Source organism: Amblyomma americanum, chromosome 2 (genome assembly GCF_052857255.1).
Source record: "Amblyomma americanum isolate KBUSLIRL-KWMA chromosome 2, ASM5285725v1, whole genome shotgun sequence".
In the NCBI taxonomy this organism is placed as follows: domain Eukaryota; kingdom Metazoa; phylum Arthropoda; class Arachnida; order Ixodida; family Ixodidae; genus Amblyomma; species Amblyomma americanum.
Window position 1 is genome coordinate 121,982,320 of NC_135498.1, and position 12,709 is coordinate 121,995,028.

The 12,709-nt window shown below is 46.8% G+C and overlaps 2 protein-coding genes across 3 annotated transcripts; both read right to left on the reverse strand.

The window, feature by feature from the left end:
* Positions 1-1,812: 1,812 nt before the first annotated feature.
* On the reverse strand, positions 1,813-2,578 carry LOC144119037 (uncharacterized). Its single transcript, XM_077651772.1, has 2 exons — positions 2,406-2,578; positions 1,813-2,205 (listed from the first exon to the last, which is right to left on the reverse strand). Exons 1-2 carry the CDS (start codon positions 2,542-2,544, stop codon positions 1,883-1,885), a joined length of 462 nt encoding a protein of 153 aa, XP_077507898.1. The 5' UTR covers positions 2,545-2,578; the 3' UTR covers positions 1,813-1,882.
* Positions 2,579-5,841: 3,263 nt separating this feature from the next.
* LOC144119038 (uncharacterized) lies at positions 5,842-11,879 on the reverse strand. 2 transcript variants are annotated; one of them, XM_077651773.1, is made up of 5 exons: positions 10,275-11,879; positions 9,818-9,881; positions 9,151-9,401; positions 8,947-9,070; positions 5,846-6,875 (listed from the first exon to the last, which is right to left on the reverse strand). In XM_077651773.1, exons 1-5 carry the CDS (start codon positions 10,422-10,424, stop codon positions 6,649-6,651), a joined length of 816 nt encoding a protein of 271 aa, XP_077507899.1. In that variant the 5' UTR covers positions 10,425-11,879; the 3' UTR covers positions 5,846-6,648. The 2 variants fall into 2 exon arrangements, with proteins under 2 accessions (XP_077507900.1, XP_077507899.1); XM_077651774.1 differs by lacking the exon at positions 8,947-9,070 and having other exon boundaries at positions 5,842-6,875.
* Between the last annotated feature and the right edge of the window lie 830 nt (positions 11,880-12,709).

The following is a 12,709-nucleotide window of genomic DNA, read 5'->3' on the forward strand; positions in this document are numbered from 1 at the left end:
ATTATTATCATGGATTCACTGCTTTTTAACTAATCGTTCGCAATACACCGTCATTGATAGTCATCCTTTCGCCGCTACAAATGTTACCTCTGGAGTCCCTCAGGGATCAGTTCTTGGCCCGCTTCTGTTTTTAATCTTTATTAATGACCTTCCCGCTGGAATTTCGTCATCCATTCGTCTGTTTGCAGATGATTGTGTTCTCTACTGTCGTATTTGTTCTAATAGTGATCAGTCTCTACTGCAGGATGACTTAAACTTAATCCAAAACTGGTGCTCTACCTGGCTCATGAAGTTCAATGTGGCATAAATGTAAGTTTATGCACGTGTCCCGGAAACGATCTAACTTGCTCTACTCATATTCACTAAACTCGACCGTGCTATCGCAAGTTGAATCTTACAGGTATCTTGGCATCGACATAACAAGTAATCTGAACTGGTCAAAGCACATCAAGTCACTTGCTGCACGCGTTTCGAAATCACTAGGCTTCATTAGACGATCTCACATTTTCTCCGCCCACGGTTAGACTAATTGCATATGAAACATTTATCCGTACCAAAGTTGAATATGCATCGACTATTTGGAACCCCCATCAAGAATACCTAATCCAGGCGTTAGAAGCAGTCCAAAATAGAGCTGCTCGTTTCATAAGATCCAATTATGATTCTAGGCTGAGCGTTACTAATATCAAATATTCCATTGGTCTAACCCCCCTGTCATCACGACGTAAGATAGCAAGACTTTGCCTTTTTCACAAACTTGATTATAATTTCCCGCAAATACATGAGAGCCTTATTCTGCCCCCCCCCCCCCCCTTGAGATACTCCCGACGTTTGTTTAATTGCAACAGTGTTCAGCGTATTCATGGTACCACTAAAGGTTTCAATAATTCATTTTTGCCACCTGTTATATCCGAGTGGAATGTACTCCCTGACGATATAGTCAATGAAACCAACTCAGTAAAATTTAAACACTTATTGACTGCTTATTTCTCTCGTCAATTCCTGTAGAAGGCCTTTTATTTACCTATTTATTGTCTTGGTAATTTCAATGCATTTACTGTGTTTATTTGTGCTTGCCATTTATATTTGTGTTCTGTCTTTGACCCGTTATTACCATTTGTTCCCCCCCCCCTTATGTAATGCCCCATTGGGGCCTTTAAGGAAAAATAAATGATGATGATGATGAAAAGGCGCCGTAAGTTTAGTAATTAACAAATGCTCACTGGCACAACCCAGTGGTAATGACGAGCGTAATTAGGGAGGGCTTATGCAAGCCGCTAATCAACAAAATAAACTCTCTTTTCCAGAAGTGCACAAGCAGAGCTCACGCTGTTGCCTTTGTGCAATTTCTGGGCATAACTCGCCTATATGTGATAGAACTTATGTAAGCGTTTTTACGCTCTGCTTGCGTGAGTAGCTGAAAAACCAGCCCAAAGGCGCATCCTTCTAAAAAAAAATCAAATAACTCATTTCATAAATTTTCTTAATTCACAAGCACTTTTTTCCTTCGCTTTAGAGAACTCACTGCCACATTGCGCAGCGGGTGCCTGCTTAAAGGAGTATAGACACAATTTTGGTGGCATTTTTTTTTCTACAATAATGTGCAGGACACTACTACGCACGGATTATGTGATATTTGCCTACAACTGCTAAATAATTTCTAATCAAATTTTTTTCTGTCATGCTGTTTTGGTTTCAGTTTCAACAGCCGAACGATGGTTGTGACGTCAAAGAGTGATTGAGTCACGTGAGGCATGAAAAAACGTCCATATAATCGCTGCTTCACAGTTTTAATTTACTGCAGTGCTGAAGCCAGCCTTCTTCAAGAGCCGGAATGACAACGAATGCAGAAGCAGCGATTATATTGCAGTTCCTTCATGTCTCACGTGACCTGTAAGTACACATTGACGTCACAGTCCTCATTCGGCTCTTGAAACCGAAACCAAAAGAGCACGAGAAAGAAATACCGAAGTACCCTGGTTTTACCAACGAAGTCCTTCATTTCTTTGTACTTGTTCAGAAAGAACTTTGTCTTGCGGCAGCTCCACAGTTCTGGCTCGTCGTCAGGAGATGCCAATGCCACTGCAGAAAGCGGTGTCAGCGTCTCATCGTCGCAGCCACTGGCGGAAGTCTGCGTCGGCGGTTGCGCCGGAGGGGGTACATTCTCCTCTTGGGCCGCAAACCGCAGCGTCACGCGCTGCCCATCTGCAAAAGTGCACACCAACATTTATAAAGTCTATACAGCCCAACACGATGCCTCAGAAAAGCAACCAACACATGAGACTTAAGCAAAGCGACGAGGCCGTATTCGTCAATCATTATCTACTGACGTGTGGCCACGGCCACAAACAAACCCCTCTTGACCGCTAGCCACGTGTTAAGCGTAAGCTTAAAACAGCACTTACCGAATGCCTCGTATAAGTAACCATTTGCATCCTGCATGGGAGAACCGTCCGGGTTATAAAGGAGACGAACTTCTTTTTCAATGCCTTGAAGCACGATGTGTAGCGTCGTCTGCTCGGCGTTGGGTGGCATGTACGCCATTGCTGCACTTCTCAACACTGCCTCTCCAGTGAGTGCACAGCAACCGAGAACTGGTGCCGAAGTAGGCCTGCACCTTGACAAAACGAGGAAAAAAGTGCTTGCGACCACAAAAGCTGTCTAATTAAAAGACGTCTCTCCCCCCCTGCAGCCACTCCCCCTTCCCCGCCATCTCCCCTGCCACTTAATTGTCACAGCACGATGTATCACCAGGGGCCCTATTCTAGACACGCATGGCCGCCGTTCGCCGCCATATTGTCTCTCTGATTGGCTCATTGGGCAATCACGTGCAAGTCACGAGTTTTAAATTTGTGGCTCAAAACCATCAGGCTTCGAAATAGCTTTCTGCCGTGACGTCAAAATGACGTGTACTTGAAGACTGATTTTTAGCACAGTTATATTTTGTGCCGGGTTGGTAAATTTAAATGTCTATGGAGGGGAAACGAAGCTACAGCTGGCATGGAAAAAAACACTTGGCTCGTTTTAGCAATTTTGAGAAAAAAAAGTTCATACTGTGAGGGTTGCTTTCTAGAATGTGATTGGCTGGAGGAATGTCACGCGATTCACGTGAAACGCAAGCATAATTCAGTGAGGTCAAAATGACGTTTAGTGACGCAAAGGAAATGCTGCCATTGCTGAAAAATGCCCCATTTGGCCGTCGTAATTTGGTACGGCCGCGAGGTGGTTGAATTACGGTAAGAAAAAGGCGGATACAAGGCTGAGTTATACGTCTGGCTCCGCAGTTTGGTACCAATTTATTTGAAGTGATGAATTACGGCAAGGTAAACCTTGTTTTGAATGTAGAAAACTTTGAAACGGCTTTTCAAGGGCACTTATATAGTAACTATTCGTTGGAAGGACCGACACAAAGAAGGTTAATTTTTTTAATCGTCTCAGCAGGTCTCTACGTACTTTTCTGCTTCAAACACTTTGCAGACGTTACTACGGCATCATCAATGCACCGTCTCTTCCACGACGACGACCCCCGCCGCGGTGGCTCAGTGGTTAGGGCGCTCGTCTACTGATCCGGAGTTCCCGGGTTCGAACCCGACCGAGGCGGCTGCGTTTTTATGGAGGAAAAACGCTAAGGCGCCAGTGTACTGTGCGATGTCAGTGCACGTTAAAGATCCCCAGGTGGTCAAAATTATTCCGGAGCCCTTCACTATGGCACCTCTCTCTCTCTTCCTTTCTTCTTTTACTCCCTCCCTTATCCCTTCCCTTACGGCGTTCAGGTGTCCAACAATATATGAGACAGATACTGCGCAATTTCCTTTCCCCAAAAACCAATTATTATTATTATTATTCCACGAGGACGAAGACGCGGAGGGACAGTATGGGCCATCGTATTTGAGGCAACAACGACGACGTTCGGACTAGCTAGAAGTTCGCTAGAAAGAAGTTCGGGCGATGGCTTTGTTTCCGGCATTACCCGTCGTATTGGACTGGCTAGGAGTGCTTTCGGACAGGCATTATCGTGAACGTCGAGACGCTTTCGAGATGCCCGATGACTTGTTCAGGCAGCATTTTCGCCTGACAAAAGACTTGGTGAGGTGGCTGTGTGACGAGTTGTGGGAAGATCTGGAGAGGCAGCGCGTCACACGGCAACTGTGCTCACCGTGTTGCAGCAGGTGCTGTGTGCGCTCCGGTTTTATGCCACAGGCAGTTTTCAGGGCATGATCGCAAGCGACGAACACCTAGCGGTTAGTCAGCCGAATGTGAGTCGCTGCATCCATGCAGTCATCGACGCGATTATGAACTGCCTGGGACACGAGTGGATCTCCTTCTCATGCTCTCCAGCTGAAATGGCGACCGCACGCGAAGTCTTCGAACTGCTGGACAGTAGATTCCCGGGATGTGTTGGCGCCATCGATGGGACACTTGTCTGCATAGCCGCACCATCTGACGAGGTCAACAGACCGGCGTACTTCTGCCGCAAGAGATACTATGCCTTGAACGTCATGGTGGTAAGAACGACAACAATAAGCTTTGTAGCGGCGCTCTTCGGTGCATGACCTTTGGTCTCCTGTAACCAGAAACATGCCGTCGTCGGCACTCGTTTGCGGCGTGCTTACCTGCATGTTTTATTAGACTAAAGGGAGAACGGTCTGCTGGAGAAAGCGGGTTAACAATTGTGCCTGTAAAGGAAAGCAGAAAGAAATGGCACAATCATGCCTTCGGAATAAGAAACATACAATGCACGGAGCCTCCAAACTGCCTGGAGTGCAGCCTTCGTGATTTTCTGTATTTTGCTGCGTCTGAGTTCTTAAATTCTGGCAACATGACACTCAAAGGTAGAAACAAAAGAGGTAGTAGACTGGCACTTGCACACATAGCTCATTGCATGCCCATGTATTTGTTCCTGTAAGCCCTGCAACTGCATATTACTGACAGAACAGTTTTCATTGCTGGAGTAGTGGGAGTCGCACAAACAAGGTGCTCTTGGACAAGGATTACACAGTATGACCTTGTTTGCATAGTTCATGTCATGTGCTATGTTATCTTCATTGTTTTATGACACTTTGCCTTGGGTGATGCGGGTGTTCCCACTTCACTGTGAGATTAGATTCTGAGTGCTCAGTCCAGTGAGTGTTGGAGCCTCTTTTTTCTCATCTGTGTCAAGTATCACAATCAATAACTTTGGTTTTATGGTTTTAGTATGCTGTCTGCTGTAGTGCAACATACTGTACCAGTGTGCAGTTGATAATGCAGTGGAAGAAAGTCAGTGTTTTGGCGCATGTCTTTGCTAGCAAAAACTATGGCATAAGGTAAAAAAAAAACTGCTAACAACAACACAGACGGCGGCTGAAGTTGTTAAATTGCAACACTAAATATACACCTACGCCACATCATAAATGTTACAATACGAAGATTGGTTCGCACTTGTAAATTGGCCGGGTAAAAGAATAAATATTTGTTCATGCTTCTTTACAGGTGTGTGATGCCCATCTTCGCATCAGGGCACTTGACGCTACATTCCCAGGGTCTGTGCATGATTCCTTCATGTGGCGGACATCACCGGTGCATCATGCACTGTGCAACCACAATTTTCTGCAATCTGGGGAATATCTACTAGGTATGTGAATTCTGGCACAAGGGTGAAATAGTTGCACTGAACAAATGTAAATCCAGTCAGTAGATCTCAGACAACAGTTGCATGTAGCTGGTTAAGCATATCTACAGTGAACACACTGTTGAGGCAATTTGCTTTCAAATTAATGCAAATCCAGGGTTTCCACATGTCAGCAGTAGTGTCAACAAAGGTGTTGCATTAGTGAAACTGCTATCAGTAAGGAAATCGGAGGTCAGGAAGAGTTGAGCCTTTCCTTCAAGGTATTTATAACAACATACGTACATAATAACATCACATTAATAACACAGGATGCAGACCTGCTTATTCCTGCACATGGAGTGAGTAAAAAATAAGATATTTGTTCATGTTCCTTCACGGGTGAGCAATGCAGTATACAGTAGTACCACAACTATGTAACAACATAAATATCACATGCAGATTTGCTTTTACTTGTAAACCGAGAGGGTGGAAAAATAAGGGATACTTCTTTATGCTGTAGCTCAGAAAATTTGAGGTCAGATATGGCTGAGGCTCTCCTTCAAAGCCGATATGTCTACAGGTACATGTCACCATTTGTATACAGCAAACTTACAGGCTGCCATATTGCCTGTATCATGGCTGATAACAATGATAGCAATAATTATTGTATCATAAATAGAGGCCTTTGTAATGAGGGGAGAAAAGTAATAAATGATGAAATAAATAATGGACTGAAAAATTCATGCACCCAAATTGCAGATGTTGCGCATTTTGAAAAATGTCAGTCTTCATTGGCCTGCAGGTGATGGTGCCTACCCGCTGCAGCCATGGTTGGTCACACCTATTCCAGGATGTCACGCTCCTGGCAGTCCTGCTGCCAGGTTCAACAGTGCACATTCATCACTGAGGTCTGTTGTCGAGCGCATGATTGGTGTCCTGAAGAGCCGGTTTAGGTGTCTACAACGGTACCACGCACTGCACTACGAACCGGAGACCGCAGCGAAGATTCTTGCAGCTTGTGCAGTGTTGCACAATGTGTGCATATATTCACGGCTGCCTCAACTTGACCCCCCTGACAACGGCAACCCTGATGATGACACAGACCTCTGTGATGACAACGGTGCCTTTCCTGCTCTATACCAGGCATGTAGATATAAGAGTGACCAGCTGCTGCAGACATTTTTGTGCCAGCCTCGCCTGTAGACACGTTTATGTGCAGCCAGCAGCTGCCTCGGCAGCACCAGCCGCCTCGCCTGCACCAGCCACCTTGCCAGCACCAGCCAACCTGCAAGCAAGGATTGGCATTGCATACTGTGTTTCATACGGCAACAAGTATGTTGCACTGTTTATTTTTAAGCTTTTGTTTAAAGTGAAAACTCAGTTCCGGCTATTTATTTAATATATTCGTGCCGCAGCATGTGCTGTGTTTCATCATACTGCGTTGTGTCTATGAGCACAGAACGCTGTCTTCTTAGTATTTCTTCCCTGAGGCACGAAGCCTCTGCTCACTTCTCATTGCATTGTCTTTATCAAGAGGATGTGCCCCTGCAAGGAATTCAGCTTCAGTGGTGCTGTAAAACGCAGTCTACAGTAAGCTGCTTCAAGCTGAGTGCTTCATGCGTGAAGTTATGTGTGGTGGTGCAGTGTTGTGAAAAGCTGCTACTGTGCACAGTGCTCTTTACAGTGGCATGTGCAGCATTTGGCGAAGTCCTGTCATAGTCGACATTGTGGCAGTGGTCGTCGTCGCCCTTGCACCTGCCAGCATTGTAGTGTTAAAAGAGGTGGGCGTCGCCCACCATTGGAGCAAACTGTGGCCATGTGTGTGACCTTGTATCACGCCTATCGTACACTCTGTGAAATGTGGGCTGTATGTTAGCGCTATCTTCAGGAGTTGTTTGTATGCTGTGCCGTGTACTGTCAGTATGTATGCAGCATGCCAAGAGAACAGTCTGTGTGTTCACCATCCACCTGCAAAAGAACTTAACTTTTTCCCTGTCTTCAGTGCCTCCAGTATGGAGCCTGTGTCGTGTTTTGGCTACCATTCATTGGCAACCACTTGAGCATTATGTTACCTCTCTGGGCATCAGCATCGCTGCAGGTCAAAAGGTGCGCACAGTATGCAAGATGCAAGGTGCCAACGGTATCTCCCTGAGAGTGCAATTTCATCCAGTAGAGAAGTGTTTGCGCAAGACAGGAGAGGAAATGTTCGCTGTGCTTTTATCTAGTCACGAACTTAGTATAACATTGAACTCTGACTGATGTGCTTCGCATGAAAATCGTAGTTTTTTATACATCCTTAATGAGCAACCTTACATCTCATTCCGTTTCCGCTGCACTGTCACGGGTAAGACAAGTTATATCAGAGATGTAACGAGTTCTAAAGAGTTGCCAGCCTGTGCTACACAGTCGAATGGCATTACAGGTTCAGTATGACCTCAGAAAGACATGTATACACAATTACTTGTTCATTGAAGGAAATGATGATAAGGGCATACGTGTTTTTGATGAACACACGATGAACACAATGTCGTGAAAAGCAGTCATAGTGGCCCTCATATTCCATGCTGCATTTGCCACCTTTGCGTTGCTTCCAAACACTCTCATTGCAATTTTTGAGTGATTGGAGTGTCTTGGCTGCACTTACACAAACCTCACTTACTGTATTGAGGCGTTGCCTACATTTTACTTGTATGTTATCGTGAAATTTTTTTGCTTCTGTTGGTGACAAGTGCCACCTGTGTATGGCACAGTAGTGTCCCCATTAAGTTCGTGGTTATAACCTAAGGGCACATTTATACATTGCCAACACCTCTGGTACACATTGTACTGTAGATTGAGTTGCCACCTGACTGGCTTTATCAGCATGCATGATATAGCATCTTAATGTGCCACTGCTCCCTCCTTTTCTTTTTCCGCTTCAGACCATTCATTGTTATCCTTCGAGGACTGTCTCCTGTCACATATGCCAGCTATTATGTTTTTAACACCTTAAGCTATGAAATTTGGTTTTTATAGAAAGGAAAGACACAGTAACTATTCCACTTCTGGGAGGTCACCTCAACAGTGCTGTGGGCGAAGGGATGGAGGAGGAAATGAAAGCAGGAAGAGAGAAAAAGGCACAGTAGAAGAGGTCCCTGTTTTAATTTTGACTGCCTAGGGCTCCTGATCATGGACTGACATTGCATAGCTCATGGGTTTCTTCGGCGTTTTGCCTCCATCGAAACGTGACCGCTGTGACAGGTATTTAACCTGCATCCTAGAACTGAGGAGCCAAAAATACCTCTCCGTACAGTAGCCTGCACGGCCTATCATGGCTTTTCTCACTACACTGCTCTGTTCTGTTCCTCTGAACTCACCGTATGGATCGCCACCATTCTCACAGGGTGCCTGGTTGCGGCCCTGCAGTGTGCTGTTAATGTCACGCAGGGCCTGCACCAGCTGCTCGACGGCGTTGACGTGGCGGACCTGCAGGCTTTCAATCTATTTTTGCAAAGACAACAAGCGTTCTTTATCACCGTCCTGGGGGAAACACTGAACAAACATAGTCATTAATACTTTACCCCTGCCAGGTGGGCCCTGATGTGTGCCAGGTCTGTCGTCATCTGCCGAAGCTGCTGGTCCTGTATTGTGGCCAGGCGCCCTTGTTGTTCTATTAGGGCGGCGATCGCGTTGTGCCTTTGCTGTACACTGCCTGGGTGGTCTTGCTGGCGAGGTGGAAGTGCATGCGGCCGCCTGATTGAGCCACCTTGCTGGTGCGGTGCAGCTTGTGTTGGTGGCGGTGAAGCTCGCGCACCTGGCTGGTCCTCGTTCTCTGCATATGTGTAATTTCAGTGTGTTTTCCTGTAGTGAAACCACAAGACACCTCTGCCTTGGAACATGCGTCACATTTCTGTTGCATTGTCTTATGCCTCACTTTACTGCAGGAGCATTTTTGGGTCGTACACCTTTTTCATTTCAGGTACCATACATTGAAATGTGACGCCATGTATACAACACAATTTGGCCATAAATGCATAAAACTAATTTTATGACTGCAAAAACAGAAATGTTTTACTGAAAAATACAACATTGTTCAATGTAAATCAGCATATATATTAGCCAACTGACAGTGTGATAGTTATGATCACATTTCCTGTAACAATGCTTAAAAGCTATGTCTCACCATGCTTGCAACTGTAACCTGCACCATGCTTAGAAAGCTGTTGTCTACTGAAGTACATGACAAACCTTGTACTGAGCAATAGTCATGCTCATCCATGGCTTCTGGCGCCTGTGGTGCTGGGCTCGGTGCCTGCGAGTGCATAAGATGAATACTCACAGTTCATTCATACTTCAGCGGCAACACAAGCATTGGTTTCTGGTTATGCTTTCGACGCTGTGCCATGCTATATTGAATTTTGAATAAAAATGATTTTATATATTTACGATTCAAGCTTCATTCTTTTTGAGACATCTTTTGCTGTGGCATATTTTCAGAAGGATGTTACGAATTTACCATGGTGATATGCAAACTAACGCTATGTCATTTTACGCACGGCCAGCATGCATGCTTGCGTCATTCTGTAATGCGCTTACAGAGTTGCCTTGCGATTTCAGCTCCTGCCTGATAGCAGCCACCGCTTGCTGTGGAAAGGTGCTGACATAGCTTTTTGCAAGCTGGGAAAATTCTTTCATAGTTACTCACCGTTGAAACTGTGGCTGCTGGTGCCATGCCGAATACGGCCGGGGACCTGCACCCCACGGAGCAGTCTTCGCCAACGATTGCCAAAATGTGGGCATCACCTGGGCTCAGCACTGCCTCTGGGTTCGGCAGCCCCCGCCTGTAGTTCTGCATGAATAAAAGATATGGCTCTCGTACCTAAAGAGGAAGTGAGGCGGGAGAGTTATAAGCATTCCGAGAGGCCCGACTATTTCTTGACCAAATCTAGGACAAAAAGCTTGCAGCCTAATATGGCAAAGGTATAGGTTGCCCTGCTGGATTACACAGAGTAAGGTATTCCAATATGTCCAGTTTTGAACTGTGTGTCTCTTAACGGGTCTCGTGCTGAAAGTCATGTATCGCAGCACTGGTTGTTCAGAAGCCGCCAGAGCGTGTGACGACGTTCGGTGCGTCTGCGTATGTTGCACTGGGTAAGCACAAGTGCACAGCAGTACACTGGCCTTTGCACAGGCGCTCCTAACTGGACGAGCGGGCAAAATTCGCAAGCACCAAAGAGCACACACGTGATAGTGAAAGTGTAACCGTGCCATGCTGCGCACCGAAAGCAGATTAGCTCACCTGTGCTCGGCAGCGACTAGCGAGCCTGCAGTTCACGCTTGCCTCACCTGCTGCTGCCAGAAGCGCTTCCAGCCTTCCGGCGAGCGCGTTGCCGGCCCCAGCCCGTTCAGCTCTGCCGCGAGCTGCACCCACCGGCGCTGGCGTGTTTCTGCCGGCATCGCCTCGCTGACCCCGCGGCCCAGACCGGCATGCTGCTCTATAAAACGGAGCATGGCTTCAAGTTGATCTGCGCTACAACGCAGTGTATAAACACCGCGCTGCTTACTGTTGGCCACGCTCGCGCACGGAGGCTCCATGTTCGTCACTGGTGCTCCGTAGAAGACAGCAGACGACTGCCAAAACAAACACTGCTAACGAGAGCGGAGCGGCGCCTAACCGCACAGCCAGCGCGACGAAAAAGCATGCACACTCGAGCTGACACTGTTCGTAGTCTGCACAAGCGAAAAGCCACATCTGATTCGGAAGTTCCATGGGCTATAGGTGGCGCGCGAGGAAATCCAATATGGCTCCCGGAGAGATGATCCGTGCAGCCGCATAGCTGGTCTAGTCCATAAGCGCAGCATACGGCCGGTCTCTTTGTTGTGCTCTTCGCTCGCTAGCAACCATGCCACCTTCGTTTACTCTGCCATTGTGTCTAGGCGACATAATGAAACATATTGGACAAGAGAAAAGACGAATCCGGTGCTTGATTGAAGGCGAAGAAGTCCTCAACGCCGGCCGCCTGATCTGCTGTGGTCTGAAGGACTGCTCCCCTGCGTCTGCGACAGTGCAAGGCCTCTGCTTGCAAACATCGCACGTGAAGCAGAAGCCGCACGAAGTGAAGTGCGTTTATAGAATTGATGCCTCGTTGCAGGTATGTGAGTCTACATTTTGCATACAAACTGTAGTATGGTGCGACGCGAATGAAAAAAAACGGCCCGGTCGCACTGTCGTTGCGACGGTAATCGCAGCCGCCGTTTCACATGACAATGATGAATTCAGTCGGTGCCGTTGGCACCAGCGCCCTAGCATCGGTGCGTCCTTTCAGTGGCCGAAAATTCTTCGGCTGCAATAAATGTCAAACATCGTGGCAGGCGTTGATTTCGTAATCATGGGTAATAATATCGAGCCATGATGTATTATTATTCATGATTGAACTACGCGAAAGAAACGGGGACCAAGAAGAAACACGTACACACACAGCGCGTTCCCGGGTTCTAGCATACTACCTGAGGATGAAGATCCCTCCTCCGCAGGTTCAAGCCATGCTGGGCACGCCTGAACCCTCATGGGGTCACGCTAGAAGAATGAGCAAAATAATGAAGTCAGAATGTTGGCGACAAGTGCGCTTCTACACTGACTGGCTGCGCGCTCTTGTCTATGAAAAAGAAGATCCCATCGTGGCAAACCGAAGATTTTCAGAACTGAAAAGATGGCTGCCAGTTCCACCGAATTTCTATGGCACCAGGTGAGGCCGAAGCTTCCATCTCGGATGCGTACCAGCAATGCAGCCAGGACCATCGTAGTGGAAGGCGATGTCAACATCCCTACTACTATACAGAGCCTCCTGGAGAAGGGTCCGAAGTTCTCTTTTGAACCAAGGACCGACCACTCTGAGCTTCTAGCTACAGTGCGACAAATTGCCCGTAGCACAACAAACCAAGACAAGGGACGTGTTATCGGCGACGGAGTTGACAGCCTCATCCGCACTGTAAGTGAACGTCCACCAAAAAACCCTCCTTTAAAGAAAATCGTAAACTACCTGAAAGACAACGACCTTACAGTCATCCAAGCCGACAAAGAAGGCGGCTTTGTTGTTATGCCGGTTGAAATGTATGAAGAAAAGGCCGTTCAGGCATTAA